At 38.8% G+C, this 17,055-nt stretch overlaps 1 protein-coding gene across 1 annotated transcript in view; it reads right to left on the bottom strand.

Moving 5' to 3' along the window:
• Dpr1 (defective proboscis extension response 1) overlaps positions 1 to 17,055 on the bottom strand; it is a 315,065-nt gene that overhangs the window by 39,045 nt on the left and 258,965 nt on the right. The window contains exons 4-5 of the mRNA XM_076899056.1: positions 7,831 to 8,050; positions 3,924 to 4,021 (exon numbers count right to left, since the gene is read on the bottom strand). Coding sequence (XP_076755171.1) covers positions 3,924 to 4,021; positions 7,831 to 8,050 — 318 coding nt within the window. The remainder of the gene's footprint in view (positions 1 to 3,923; positions 4,022 to 7,830; positions 8,051 to 17,055) is intronic.

Genomic DNA, 17,055 nt, shown 5'->3' on the forward strand with positions numbered 1-17,055 from the left:
TACGTTGCGGCGTCTATTCTTTAATCAAAGCCACCCACACGCGAAACCACCGGCGAATATTTGATCGATAAGTAATCCACTCAGCAGGTTCTCCGGGTGATCGTTAAATAAATAGGTGACATGATGCTCCGTTTACGCTGCACGAAATTTACTCTTTCGTAAGTTCGCCAATTTTGTTTAACCAACACCGCCCGTTACTTTTATCCTATTCCCCGTCACAACAATATTAAGATATAGTTTGTGTAAACGAGAATTTTTTTATCCGGGGATTAACGGTGTTTCCGTTCGAGGATCACTGGGACAGTTGTCCACCCGAGTATATTTCTCTACAAACGCTTATTTCGAATTTTAACGATGATGTAATTGCAAAGTTCTGATTCCGGTGAAGCATATTTTATTTAATTAATCATTTCTAGGTCTATAATGGTAATATTAGTTAGCGGACATCTTTCAGATGTATTGTATTAAAATCGATATCCTAATCTTCATTGAGATTTACGACGAATCCATGTAGAATCCGTTCCCCCCGGAAGGCGGAATCCTGTTAGTCCCGCGGTCTAATTCCCATGTGGTTTCCATCGTTAATTCGAATTTGCATGGTCGATTATGCAGAAGACAGATATGACAAGGTTTATGAAAATCGATCGATTAAAAAATAATGTGGAAAGCTAATTTACTTCGTTATAACTTACTGTTTTCTTCGCGACGAACAGTTATTCTTTTATGATAAATTGCTACATTCTAATATTTCGATTTCTTATCTTATGTACAAATTGCATGAAAATGATTAGTAAGATCCAGCCGAGGGAGTTCCTAAGCTGCTTGCGCTTTTGCGCGCTTGTATTTTATTATATTGTTAGACACTCGTTTATTAACGCAGGTTCCGCGCCGCTTGTCACGGGCTTCGAAAACAGGTGGAAGTTATCAGGACGCAACAGGCACGGCCAAACAAGATTGTTCGATAGCTGTACGATCGGCTCAATTAACAATGCGTCCTTAGCCGTCGTCAAAGGGCTCGTTTGCAAAAGTTAATGGGTCTGCCAATAATTTCGTGCGTAACGAGGAATAACAGGGCTGTCGTTGTCTATTAGACGCCGTTCGAGCAGTAGATTCACTTTCCGCTGCTTAACGTATCGATGATTGCTAATTACTCATATTATATTGTAATTACCCGTTTCGAGCCATGTCGTATACGTGTATGGTGGGTCTAACGGAATTTCTGACAAGATTTTCGATTAACTTCTACGGCGAGTTTACCTTTACAGCCCGAGCAAAGTAACCAAGTCAGGAAGTTACGTATACACACACCAGGGAACGCAAAGCTGATTTTCGAAAAGAGAAGGAAAAAACGGAACGAAGGATGTTGGGTAATGGAAGCGGAGTCAGGACTAATTAAAATTGGCTCCATTCAAATTGGTTCTGCTTGTCGAATTACAACCACTCGTTTCATACGAGAGAAATCTTGGCGTAATAGGTAATCATCAGTGCATTTGTCTCTACAAATGAGAAGAGAGTAAGAATTTCTCGAACTAGATTTAGTTTCAAAGTGGTAGCAATCACCCAAAAACTATTTCAGATTCAGAAACACATTGAACCAATTTCAATTTCAATAATCGATACTTTGATCGTTTACGGAATAGAAAAGTTTAAACGGATACACCGGTCGATGGAATGAAGAATGCACGACTTGAAATCGAAATTAACGAAGTACGACATCGTTTGAAAGCTATAGGCGAGCCGCGACGATTTTGACCGCTTTATCAGGTAAGCAGAAAACCCCTTTCATCCCATCCAGCAATTAAATCGAGACCAATTGTGTTAATTCCGGTAATTGGCGCGCGCGACGAGCTGCCGAAAACGGTGGTAGCTGGCCGGCGGCTCGCTCGCGAGAATCGAAAATGATCACCGATTCCAATACATCGCGTATAATTAAACCGCGGCCAATTGTCCGCCGTTTCGTAATAACCGACGTTTTCATCGGAATAACAATTTTGTACGGCGAAAAGTCTCGTGGAAATTCGAGCATGTCGACGTTTTCGGCGGAAATTTGTCGCGTTTCGACGCGTGCCGATGAAACGATGCAAGAGTGCGTGGGTAGGGGGGGGGGGGGGCGCGCGCGCGCGTGAGAGAGAGAGAGAGAGAGAGAGAGAGAGAGAGAGACTACGCGTGTGTGTAATAGACGAGTATCGATCGTTGATACCGGATCGATCGACACGTTTTAAATGGGACGAAGAACCGGTCGGTGGCCTACGTCGTCTCGAATTTCGCGGGCTGTTTGTAATTAAAAGCTCCTCCCTTTTGGCCCAACGGGAAATTAACGAGCCGCCGGATTAATTAACTCCCGGCACATTTCGCGGACGATTATTAGATTCATAATTGTCTGGAAACTTGGACGCGTTTAAATATTTTTTATTTTTTACATGTTTCTCTGCAATTTTTGTCAAGGTTTGTACCGTTCGCACTTTTCGAAATCTTGGTAAATTATAGATTCAGATGTTTTCAAAAATTCAACCGGAGACGTTTTATTAAAGAATGAAAACAGCGTGGGTAGTATAATATTTTTAATAGGGATATATATTATCCTTAAGGAGTGAAATGTTACGGGAAAACTGAAACCAGAGAGAGATGCTAAACGTGTCCTACGGAGAGTACTACAATATTTAAAAGTTAGCTACGAGGATACTAAACCGTTGAGAGATTTCATCGGTTTGGTAGCTTTGAAAAGAATGTTAATCACAACGTAGGAAGTAATAAATTATTAATGATACCTTCTAGCACCTATCGTCCCCTTTTGCAATCAACAATTTCCTTTGCAGATAAAGTTTAACGAGTGTTAAACCATCAACTTACCGAATCAAGCTTTGTTCACTTAAAAATCACTCTATACAATACAATATTTCCTATAAATATTGTACAATAGAACGATATTTTTTTCTCGAGCATTATTTTACTGTATGGAACATTTATCGACATATTATTATTATTTGTAACACCAGGAAAGCAAGTTAAAATGTGCTCGAAAGACATTCTCTTAACGGAGCGGCGCAACCGTGAAAAGCGAACCGAAAGAAGTATCTGTCGGTGCGCGTGCAGAGAGAATGTGTTCGATTGCGGTGTTGAAGATCAGCCGGAAGTTAGCATCTGGAAACGGAGACAAAGGAAGGAAAATAAAGTGGTTAGAGGCGGGTTTCGGACGGGAGATTCGATCGAAGATCGGAAAGGAAATCGAATTACGTTTCGCTGCAGCTACCGAGCTAAGAAAAGGGTGGATAATGGGCAGTGGAAAACTGAAGCCAACGAGATGGACCGGGCACCTCGGATTACAGCTGCACCATTCCGCTCTCGTGTTCTAATTCCTCCTATTTACAAGAGCTTCTTACGATCTTGAAAAGCGAGCCAGTTCGCGGACTCGCCATCTTCGAGTTCTGATTTGTTCTTTAACACGAATGTTTAACACGGTCCTTGGTGCTTTGTGAAATTTTTTTAACTTAAAGAATTCTGCTTATATCTTGTATAAAGACACGAAATCTGACTGTTCCCTTTTCTTTTAAATGAAACGAGAAATGATTAACATTTTTTTAGGATATTCAATAATGAAACATATTAATTGCAGGAAATTGAAATATTGCTAGGTACTTGTTTTAAACCGAAATGTTTTAAAACTTCGCAGACTTGTTATCGGTCGCACTCGCGTTCAAAAACATTCTGTATATAACATACTATTGATTAATGATTAAAGGAAATTATTGATTAATGATAAAAGGATAATATATAATTGTTCTTCGGTTTTATGAACTCACCACAGAGTATAATTCTAAATGTTTCCGACACTGAGAAGAAACTGATCCGTCCATGTTCGAATCATCGATTAGAATATGGGATATTGAAAGCAATGTTCCGTGCAATTTCTATATAGAACTCACCATTAATAACGTGTACGTTGACGCTGGCTCTCTCCGCCACAGTGGGCACGCAACTATAGTTCCCAGAGTCGCTTGGTTTTGCATGGGTGATCCTTAATCTGTAATGGAACCAAAGATCGGTATTCGGATTAGACAAAATATGACCGAGTGTCAACCATTAATTATAATTGTCGTTTTGAATAATAAATAAACAGAAATTGATATTTCATATCACTTTCGGTAATAAACTTGCAATAGCTATAGAATTTTGCTTATTTCAGTTTGTATCGTTATAAATAATATTATAAAAACGAAATCATTCGAAGTGTTGATTTTTAAATACGTACGTATTAAAGTAGGCAAGTAAATAGACAAAGCGCAAAATTCTTTATATTAAATAAACGGAAATATTTTCGTCAACCAACTTGTGGCTCGTTTTATTTATAATTTAATATCATATTTCATTCTGAATAAAGGAAAGTGAGAATAGTGTGAAGTGAAAATATTCTTCCCTGGGAGTATTCAGAAAATCGTTATTATTTATTTGTCGTCCTCTTCGTTTCAATCATCGTTCTAACCGGGGAGTCGCGTATGAATGATAGAAATTGCTTTCATTCGACGAGTAGTTATCGATACGTGGTTCCGGTGTCGGGTTGTACAAAATAATTAATGACGAAATTAACAATCGAAACATCGATGATCTAACGGATATTAATTGCCGGTTAATAGCGCTCGCGGCACGATGAAACGCTACTTCCCTCCCACCACTAGCGAAAAACGTACAGGTTTCACGATTAAACCTTGTCGAATATTCATCAACTAGAACTTTAATTACTCCATAGTAATTCATTAATGCGAGATACTGTAATTAGCGTTGAAAGGTGAGAGCTTAGGGAGGAATTGCTTTTCAGCATTCAAATGACGATGCAAACTTGTGAAGTAGCGAAGTGAACGTTTCTCCGAAGCTATATCCGAACGATACATATAGATGCATAATATAAATAGAATGCGTAAAAGTAACAGAGAGCAGAAAAAGTAAAAAATAATGTGGTCCATGAACGTAAATTCTTTTTCCTCTGAATCCTCGTGTACAAACAAATATATGTACATCTTTATTTTAATCGCAATCTGACGTATAGGCATTTCGTAGAGTAAAATAAATTATTAAATTTATTAAACTTGAATTATTATTACCAGCAGGCAAAGGGATGGTATAGTAAATTGAATTATATTCCTCAGTTATCTATACTCAGAGTAATCTGGGTCAACGATCGAATCGTCGAACGACTTTTGCCAGAAGCATCGATGATATCGAACGTCATAGGCAAGCATCGTAAAATAAATCGACCGATCACGTTCACTTAAGCGTATTATATCCTTGTACCTGCGTTATATATCATTCCTTTCACCTTCGTAATAACGGCCCCCAAACACGTCTCTTTTACGCAACGTAATAGCTTTGGTACAGATTGGCGCTAAAGATGCAGCGTTTCAGTCATAAGTATTATGGTAAATGGTTATTTTGGACGTATACGAATTTTGTACGTGGGATTAAAAATGATTGTGTCCTTTCTATGATAAAGGTAAAGAAATTACTTCTTCTCACTTTCTTTAACTTTAGTTAACAAGCAGCAAATTCATGCAAATTTCTTTAAATTTTCAGAGAACTGTAATTTACATTTTTTCACGGAATTGTGAAAAACTATTCGATAGCACGCTAAAAATTCGTGTACGAAGTGTATTTACTGCTAAATATTATAGATATTCTACAGATGTTGAAGAAACGTACACAACTTCTAAACAAGCTTTTACACTCAACGAATTAACCAGATTCCACTACACATAATATTGTAGTTCACTTTATTTTTCGAAATATCGGAACAATAATATCGATAATATATTTATAAGTATTATCAGGCAATAATTATAAGTATAATTGCTAGTCAGAAAAAATACGACGAGCCCTAGCAGTTGTGTACCCCATTTTAATCAGACCCTCGGTAAGCGTCGTATCGTATAAAATGTATCGTATCGGCATAATTAAATATTCTCTTATTAGATTTACGAATAATTTAACGCGTTGTTATTCTCGTAACATACGATTAAAATTCGATGTACGTGTGAAAGATAATCAATCAGGTGAGATTTATACGTGACTACGTCGATAAAATATACGTAATCCCTCTCAGGAGGGCTCAAGCAACATCTCTTCTGGAATCAATAGCAGTAAAACGTCAGATACGTTGGTCGCAGAGCTCGTAAAGAAGTTCGAGCAACTTGCTCCCAATAGATTATTGATTAATCATTTACTTGCCGTATTTCGGTAGCTAGTTTCATCGCGCGGCATTGTTACGTATCGCACCCCCGGGGCTAATAACGATCGTTTACGGGTTACGTAATGGTATCCAAGGCGCCATCACCGGTGCAACTGAACCGGTCTTTGGAAATAATTATTTTAATGCCTGGAAAAACGGCTGTCCTGACCTTAATCAACTCTGCTAAAGTAAAGCAGAGAGAGTTACATACATGTATGTTGGATACATACAACACACAGGACTCTACTATTTAGGTTTGCCCTCGCACTGCAAATCACACTGCAAATAATTGCGGTTATTAATTGACGAAAATGCAAAATATTTTACCAGGAATCACCAAAAGTGACCTGTTGATTACTTGAATTGTCGTTTATACAATAAATAATGAATATGAATGGTTTAAGTTGTATCCATTAGATGCTTCTGCTGGTTCTTGGTTAGACAACTGTAAACGGAACTTAATTTTTAGTAGTAAGAAGTTGTGGAGATATTTTGATGTCTTTGCGAAAGCGGAGCATATACTGTGGCTATGCACACGAACGAATTTTCTTATTCATCGCTAGTTAAATCACCGATAAGTGGATTTAAGAAAATAGGAAAGGAACAGTGAAAGAACATAAGAAGAAAATGAAGATATGATTTGTAGTTAACAATAAAAATTCCTAATAATTTACGAAGGTACATAAAAAACGCTGTCTCAAGTAAACATTGTAAATTTCGACGCTTCATAAAAACTATTCTGAAAAATCCAAACGTTCGAAACGCAACCACCAGATTATTATGTAACAACGCAATATCATCGCTTGGTGACAACTCTGAAAACGCGGTTCGCGAAAAACATTGTCTACCATCTGAATCTGACGCTTCTTTCTTTCGGGTCATTACTTTTCGGCCATTCGCGCATCCCAGAGACGGGGTTGGCGCGCGGTATAATATTCAGCGGCTTCCCGAGCGGGGATAGGAAACAGGCCAGAGTCCTTTGTCAGACGAGCCGCGCACCGTGAAGACGTATCGGGCATGCTCTGCATTTCTAGCTGGCCGTTGTCAAGCCCCTGGCGTTTCTGTGCCGCGGGTATATCGGTCGTCGTGACTGCGCCCGTTTTTGGACATGATTGACGATTGTCAGTCCGAGTGTTTCGCACCGACGAATTTACGATGATCGCGCGAGTCTCCGCGAGTGAAGCCCTCAAGAACTAGGAATTAATTGTCCGTCGGCTGACGTTGCGTACAACGTGCTCTATTCTCTACGAAAGGGAAAGACAGATCCCTGCGTTGAATTGCCACCAAGACATTTCCAACGCGTCCAACGCGTTAGCTACGAATTGATGGATGGATGGCATCGAAATTAGGCGTCGGCTTAGCATTCGTGTTTAGTATTATTTTCGGAAACAGGCTGTTTTATAGAATTCGTACAGTTTCAGATTTAAATAAATCCTTAAATTGTAAAAATTTAAACGCGTAAAATTTACCTCGTTATACGTGATACGGTAAAATGGAATGTTTAATCGACGAAAATGTCTAATTTGTCTACACGGTGCACATTACAATTCTTAAATTACAACTACAATTCTTAATTATAACTTATTTGAAAAATAAGATGAAAGGAATCGTACCTGGATGTGAGGGCGTCGCTCCACTCAGTTTCGACGGTGATACGGGGTTCACCGTTCACGTCGTTCTCCCAATGCGGCGACGTTACCACTGGCTGACTACCACGGTACCAAGCCACTGTGCCCAGATCGTGAGGTCCTTGAGACATCAGGCAAGTGAGCGTGAGAAGACTGCCGGTTTTCACATAGATGTCTGACGGGCCGCTTATTCTGGCTCGTGCCTCTGCAAGAAAAGGACACTTCTTTATAAGCAACTATTTATGTTTTATAAATAAAAAGCCACATGAACGTTATTTTTTCACCTGTGTCCCAACTTTAGAGGTCATTATCGTGTATTCAATGCGAATAAATGATTAACGAGCCGTGTACAGCTATCACCGAGATTCTATTCGATACCGTGCATTCATAATGACCGTGCAAGTAATTATGCACCAGCGAAATTGTCGCCAGTGCAAAGGGCGAGGGCGCAAAGTTTGTTGATTCTACGCGGCGCATATTGGATCGTTGGATAGTACAGATGCATCATGCAAGAGATAGTGTGATATCAAATAAAGAACACGAGAGTTTGTTATAATGTATTTCCCTCTTCATTTTACACTCTTTAGATGTGCAATATAATGCAATTAATTATTTACTTATTATATTTTTTTGAGGGAGAGATAAATTCGAAAATATCGTTGAAATAATATCATTGAAGGACACGTGACTTTATTGTTATTTCGAATGAAAAGAGTGATTAAAAAATCTAGTACATTTTTAAAAAAAATTACTTAGTTGAGGATCATTGTAGAAAACTTTTGTTCACTCGAAGTGCAGTACATTATGCGGGGTGTGACAATTGAATTCTCGAAATAACCACGTAGTATCGGCCGCGTACTGATTCGCTTGTAATCGCGTTTGTAATCGCGTTTCCACGCGCTTCAACTAGAGTATGGGTAAACCGTAAATCTGTGGAGTCATTTATGAGCTATTGTGCGTGTGACAATGATTCGGGTCTGAAAGGGTCACGAAAACTATTATTTATTACTAATTACCCATATTCAGCTAATAGATTATGATACCTAAATGCTCAAGCTACGTATTATACAATGTCATAGAAAATGTTGATCAATTAACAAATAGATTACAATTAATTACGAATTAAATTTAATCACACGACGTATTAAAAACGATGGACTTCTAATCGATATTTATATACATATACGTATGCTCATAGAGAGTAGTCGAGGCGGCTCAGTCTCCACTGATGAATTAGTAATAGAAAATCTTTAAATACTGTTTTCAAAGTGGACACAAGCATTCAGTTTTCTCAGCTTTCTCGTTTTTTTCCACCCCCTTTTAAAAGCACTCATCAATTTCACCGTGGTCAGCCAAGTTTTCTATCAGGCTACAGTTCAATGACTTCGGACGAATAGAAGAAGAATGTGTCTAGTCACCGTTGAGATATCATTTTCGAGCAGGATTGTACGTATAACGGACATCTGATTCATGTTATTTCACCACGGGGATGCGTATCGATTTTCGCTTCGAACTTCAATACTTCCTGCTAACAACATTATACCTTAATATCTTTTCTCAATCGAATACACCTTTACCATAAATTTCGCGATTTTAAAGATTTTTTTCCATCTTATATACTAAACCTGTGTTCCGTGTGAAAATAAAGGCAATCGTTACATCAGAAATGATTATTAAAGAGATCGTTCGTTCAATTAATTTTTTGCTTTATTTCAATATTTTTTGTGTCGAATTATTACTGTACTCGATGGTAGAATGTTGCCAAGATATTCTCTCTACGGGGCGCGTACTCTTCGGTATCGCGCGCGCGGAATTCGTGATTACACGAATCGTATGGACCGTTTTAACCATCGGACAAAGGTGGATCCGATAAAAAAGATTTTGTCGGATTTACCAGACGATCGGTCGAATACATGTTTACAAACGACTATATTAGGATTTATTTTGTAGCGCGGGCGCGCGCGCGTCCCCATCGGCGGCTAGTTTGAAACAAAGGAAATTCATTGCATTCAGGTAGACCTAGCGCGAATAGCTTTTTTCGTTTACTCCTTATTCGTCCGTTTCCGAGTGGTTTCGTATTTTATTAACGCTGCATTGTCGCAGCTTTTACTGGTTTCGCTGTGGCAAACACGGAGTAACGTTTTTAATTATTCGCCTGCCGCGTATGGGTTTCACCCGCTTTCTGAATTATCACGTAGTCGCATTCGGGTGAAACCCGACTATTCGACTGGGTGACTGTGGAGATGGAGAATTACCGGTGCGAAGGGCAAAGGACGTAACCTGGAGAATAAAAGGTGAGAAGAAGGTCGCGGCGGTGGTGAATAATTAACGGAGAGTGAAACGAGAGAAATGCGCGAGGAGGAGTGGAAACTGAGAGACGGAGAATGAACATTACGGAAAATATGGCGAGCTTAAATGGCTCAAATGGAAGCGTCTGGCCGTGGAACTAAAAGTCTATTAAGTACTTTTTCTTCGTTCAGATTTTACCAATGTATTTTCCATCATTTTTCTTTTTTAAATCATATAGGACTTTTGAATATCATCAAGTAACATTTCTCTTCGAGCGTAATATGGTTTTCCTGTCTGATGTCAGTCAGCAGTCTTCGAAATACCGATAAAAAAGCTCCGTGTACAAATTTAACGTTCAGATGGAAACAGGTAACCGTAGGTGGTCTCATTTTTTCGTGGAAAAAAGTGATCGATGGCGCGAGCACATTTTGTCACGTGTCGCCTCATATAACTGCAGATCGCTTCGAATGATTACACCCGGTAAACGATGGGGACCATTAACAGATGGACGGAACGAATCGTTCGAACCGTGGCGACAACGTTTCTGACGTATTCGCGTCCATTGAAACTCGACAATAAACGCGTTCTTTAACACGGCTCGGTGAAACGTTTCATTCAAACGCGCACAAACAGCGTCGACGGTTTTTAATTGGTTATCGAGACCGGAAAGTAAAATAATGAAAAATCCTCGTGATCGGAAGGCAATGCCGAAACACGGTCGGTGCGAATGGCAACACAATAAACCGATACCGCCATTTCGATTTTTTTCAGTTAATTCACGTTGACCTGTATCTTTTAACAAACAAAGGGTTGCAATTGCTTTTATTATTTCACCGTATCGCATCGGTTTTATGTATTTTTGTATCGCCCTCGTTGTCGATCGGTAATCAAGATGTAAACAGAGTGAAAGCGAAGTGCTTCAGTGTGCTATAGAAATGGAAGAGGAAATAAGGAAGGAAAAGAGAGGGGAAGAACGTTTCGTGTCCTGGGCCTGCTAGTGGACTCACCAGTGCGGCTACCTAACAGGCCCTGCCTTAGACGCTGGGATATTAGGGACAGGTCAGAGCTTCTACATATTGGAAAGGATAGGTATTTGCGTACTATCGGGAAACTGTACGTGGTGCTTGCTGTCCCTCTAGTGGCGAGTGTCGGAAGGCCGCCACAGAGTTGTGTAAAAAAAACAGAAGGTGGAAAATGGAGATGAAAATTATAGAGGTTTTGTAATGATATTAAAAAACAAATAAATATTCTGAACGGGTAAATAATTTTTCATTTTAATAATTTCTATTTTTCCACCATCTCTCTTCCCTTTGATTGTTTCTTCGTTGTTGACTGAATTTTTTCGCATCGTACGCTCAGTGTTCGTTTGCACATTCAAAGTGTGTGAGACAGACTTATAATTCATTTTACATTTGTTGATTTGCAAATTCTTTCACTTTCAAAGCATCCCCTCTCGTAAGAAGATATTTCACTGCGTACGATGTACTGCTGACGTGATGTATCAACGAGCATCGCATTACGCAGTATTGCAACGAAAAAATAGCTGCTTTGTTCGGACATAAATCGCAAAATTTATCCAGACGATAGAGGAGGATAAGCGAATAGGGAATGCAAAATTGATTGAACACTTTGAATTGATTCGCAATTTACGATCTAATGGGGATTCCATGCGATTGATGCATGTTTGACGGAAGCATACAGTACGATTTAAGGGTAGATTTAACTACGGACCTATTGCCAGTTGCCATATGCATGGTTCAGGATTAGTTAGTATAAACTAACAGATTACGTTAATCTGCTAACGCGGTGGAAGGAGTAATCGTGAGTTTAAAAATTAAAACTGTATTTTATATACGTAGTATCTATCCAGCTGGCAATCGTGAAGAATTGCTCGTAGAAACGAACTTTAGAAATGAACTTTTCGAACAAACTCTACAAATTAACCTAAATCGAGAATGCTGAAAGGTGAATTCGCTAAGAAGTCGGCTGGAAAACTGTTCAACTTTGAAAATTAACGTTCGACTCTGACGAAAGGAATCGGGAAAAGGTCTTCGATCAGTTTAAAAATTTGTATTCAGTATGTACATTGTGAATAATATGGTAGTGGTCCTGAAATTTTTTAACGCCATGGCGGTGTTATGGGAATGAGCAGAACTATGGTATAATAAATAAGATTAATAGCGTAATCATATTGGTATCTCGAGTCGAATGTAATAGGAGGTGAAGTACTTGGAAACTTAAACAACCGTTAGTCCCTCAAGGGTTGAACAATTTCAGTAGGTACAGTGCTGTATCCAGAATTCTGGCGCCGCGTCGCGTTGGCCTGACTAAATATCTATTGTACGATGTATGAATTGTACGATAGAGAAGCCCATCTAACGCGCGAAATTACGGTATTCGATGTGGGCATTGTCGATTTTTGTTTTCCTACACGTAAAATCAAATGTCGTTAAGTATTTAAAGGGCAGGGGACGTAAATCGATTGCGACTCAAAACGAAGGAAACCAAATGTACGTCTATCAAATCAATGCACGGTTTTAATTACAATTACTAGATTAATGCAACTGGTTGGGAATCGTATAATTATAATACATAATGTTAATTAAAAGTGATATTAGTGATGAAAGCCGCAAAGATTCGCAATAATTACGCGGTGAAATTTCCATAGAGATAATTGTATACATTGATGGGCAAAGGTGTTCCGAGGAAATTCATTTTACTTTTTAATTCCCAACCTGTTTACCAACGATTCGCTCGTTTTTCAACAAGCTGATCGAAGATAAACAAAATTGTTTATCGTTCATCTATGGAAACGTCGCGGTTTTATCGTTTATAACTGCCGACCGCTTTGTACATCTATGAATATCTATTAAAATTTCAATATCATTTCAAAGTTCTCAACGAAAATTGTATTATAATGTTCAGTACGTTATATAAGCAATTAGAGCACTGTTCCAGCAGAAATTGGTCCAACTACTTAATGAAATATTTTTCGTATCGTGTAACGAGAATGGCGGAATCTTTTCTCTCCTCATCTTTTTCAAAATTCTCCTCGCACGACAGCTTTGAATATAGGTTAAAGGCTCTTGGTTTAAAGGGTTAAAAGCAACCAGAGATGGATTCCTGGTTGCTTCCTCTGGTCTTCCTCAAGTATCATAATATATACGACCCATTTTACTATACTCACGAATGACCTCCAGCATGCGTTGCGTCTCGTGTGAACTATCGTAAGAAATATTTCGTTCGTGTTTTCGAAGGTTCGTGCACGAGAATAGCAAGAAGCGTATAATATTCGGTGGCGAAGATTTTGTCATATTTACGGTTGCCATTTTGAGGTTGTTCAGCTCGAAAGATAGTATTTTGAAATTCGAAGAGATTTAGATATAAAAAACTGTAACATTCGTGATTGTTATGGTAATATTTATTATTCCTGGAAATTTAGAATTAAATAAACACCCAAATTACATCCGGTCCGATAATCTAAATCTAATCTAACCAAAACTAAACGACGCATAAAAAAGCGATTGTATGTGAAAAAATGTGTACTATATGTTTAAATAGCGAAATTCGAGGTTTGAGGAAAACTTCAAGATATAATACCAGTTTCAATTTTCTAAATCTATTAATTACGAGCTATAAATACAGCCATCCATCGTGTTATTTCAATACGTCTCGCGATGTGTTGATATTCTGAAAACTGTTTTCCAGTATGAAAACTCGTCGCTTTCGAATTGTGTTCCCCGATAATACACGCGACTTTTAATATTTCCATCCAACGCGTCTGCTAATTAATGTTCCCGGGCGGATTTATTATCCTCGCTATTGTTGTGCATATTTCGCTGAAGATTTAGGAGCGCCGCCGGCGACGAATGAATACGGGCAACGAGGAAAGCTTTTGCATGTGGACACGAATTTCCGCGAGACTCGAAATTGCACCCGGATAGAAGTATTTCCAGAAGCCTCCAACTGTTTAATTCAAACGATTTCTATTACCAGAATATTAAGAATATTTGATTTCAGAGTTTTTTTAAATCTATTCATTTCTGATATAAATTGTAAATTCTTCTTCAAAGGAAAGCCTCATAGAAGAAGATAATTGGGGCTACGTATTAATTGACGCTTTGTATTAATTGAAAGCGTTAAAAAGTTATAATTATATATAAGTTGTAGCGTGGTTCAATTCATTTCTATTTTTTAAATGGCAAGTTATTATTATCTATAATTTTACGTCCGCCTTTAGCGTAAATGTAAATTTCATGGTTAATGGTGGAGGCTTTAAAAGTATGAACGTTCGTGCCACCTGAAATTGCGAGGCTCATCGCGGAAAGGCTGTTCATCGTGGAAATTTGCAAAGAACCGCTTGCGTGCTTCTAATTGCGCTAAACTACCTTTCCGAGGACAGATTTATGCAGTTTCCAGCACGTGGTACGAGTAATAATCAACAACTTTTGCATGCGGTGAAAAGTATTTCAAATATGCTCAAAGAAAAATACTGTAAAATTCGTTGCAAATAATAGGAAATACACCTAAAGTTCTTTCTAAAATATCCTTTCCGAATATTAAATAAAGTACTTAGAATTATGAAATGAAATATTCCATTTTAAATTTACTAGCGTTGCGTTATTGCGTAAAACTTTTGGTTCCTATATATTAATTAACTATTTTAAGATAATTATGTTATATTTTTAATTCTATATTTCAGTATTATTTTCCTTTTTTTGCTGATGCTATATTAAAAAAGAAAGTAAAATGAAATTGGCTATCATTAACGTCTTACCGCCATCTTTTATCCATGGAATTCGATACGAATTGGTTTGGAATAAATGAAATAATACATTGGCTTTCATTGCAAGAATTTCGGTAAAAATAAGAGAGACGGTACAAGTTTAACTAAATTCACACGATATTGTTCGTCGAGTTGCCAAACACGAGCCATGGAGGCGGATACGTGAAAAAAGTGAAGGAAAGCAGAGTGCACCAACGAAAGAGGAAGAGTAAGTGGACGTCGTCGAGAACAGGTAAGCTTTGTAAGCAGCGGCAATGAGCTTACCTACCTGAGGTACTTTTAAAGTAGCGACGAAAAAGGATGAGATCTAACGGTGGCTTAAAAAAAGAAACCGGAAAAAAGAGGGTTGAAAGGGTGGCTGCGCTTTTGTCGCCTCGCAGTGAAAACCGTCGGCACCCTGCGCCGCGACGAGGCGACGTTGCTCGTCGTTACCGGCGACGCTAACATCTTCGTAGAACATTAGGGTTTATTAGAAGCGAGCCTTCATGCAAGCGGGCACTTTCTTTCTTCCCTTCTCGCGGCGCTCTTTCTGCCCTTTTTGCGGAACACGCGGACGCGGCTTCTTGTTTAATGGTTGCGTATTTTCAGACGCGTCCTCCGTCCAAATTTAATTGCGGATTGCATGCTGTTTGACGAAGAGACGAACGTTGCATTCTTTCTGTGTTGCTAGCTTTTATTGGAGAATGTAAATTTAATTAAAAGGTAGAAATTAAACTCGAAAAGACTGAAGAAAGGGGATACGTCCTCCTCGACACCATCAGTTACCGTGAAAAATATTGACAAGGCTTTTTATAGACAATAACCAATTGTTACGATTTAATTAACGAAAAAGAATTTTTTCTTCTATCCACGATTAAATGATCAAATATACGTTCAAAATTTCCTTCGATCTTTATCGAATCCCTTAAAAATAGAAAATCTCACATTTCCTCTCCCGTTGTAACGATTCGAAAATGCCTAGCAGCGGCCAACGAAAGGTAGGTGTTGAAATTGTACGGAAAAACATGAATCTAACGTAGGGGGTTATCGGGAAAATTCAAAAGCTGCGTAAACAAGAGGACCATAATTACGCTCACGGGCAAGAAGCACTTTGGCCGGGCAGATATGCGTTAAATTACATCGTTATGCAAATTGAACGATGTTGCCAGTTTTCGAGTCGACTGAATTGCCCGACCGGCAAATCCGATTACCCCCCTCTTTTCCCTCTCGCCTCTTATAATAATGACACTCATCTTCCACTTCACACAACCTAATTTCAGTTATTCTGTTCGCTGTATCTTCGGCGAACGATGAGCATTTTCTATCCGATACTGAACAACGACGTCTGTCATTTCGAACTTTTCGTCAGATATTCGGAAAGATTTCGTTAGGAGGACAGAAAATTGTGTATCACGAATTTGAATTTGGAGAAAGTTCAGACTGAATGTCTCACTCTACATACGATGTAGAGGCTTAATAACTCCGTGAGTACGAAGCTAAGTACGGTAGAACCTTTATTATTGGAATTTCTATTATCCGCGTTGATTGTTTTCACTAACTATATTTTAACATATAAATTTACCTTACTATTTATGCTCCTTACCTTATTATTATATTAACTATTCTATCAAGTCCGCAATTTGATTTAAATTTATCCTCAGAATGAACGAGCCATTGCCCGGTTGAAAAAACCAATCCGAGCAATTATTTTATTGATCAGCGTATTCGCAATGGGTACACGCTTCCCTTGCATTATTTGGGTCGAACATTAAACGCGTAGCGGGACAGGGAAAGGAAGAGCGGGAAATGATACGGTTTCAGAAGAGGACGCGGGAATCGAATGAAATATTCCCGCGCAAAGGTCCATCGGTGGCGGGTAACAATAGGGAGGTGTATTCCCTACGAGAGGATGCTGAGGGCTGCGTCATTGCAGTTTGTGTCTAATTGCACGCAATTCCTGTTACAACTGTCGAGCGCATAAACACAGTTGGTTGGACGCTGATGGAAGTTAAACGTGGCAAATAATCGATTTCGCCCGGGCAGTGCGATATCGGTGTAAATTACACGAATAATCCTCGATACGATAACGTATCAACACCTGACGGCGGCAACAACGAAACGATGCATCTGGGGAGCAATTAATTCCGACGATTCGT

This window comes from Xylocopa sonorina, chromosome 8, assembly GCF_050948175.1.
Source record: "Xylocopa sonorina isolate GNS202 chromosome 8, iyXylSono1_principal, whole genome shotgun sequence".
NCBI lineage: Eukaryota > Metazoa > Arthropoda > Insecta > Hymenoptera > Apidae > Xylocopa > Xylocopa sonorina.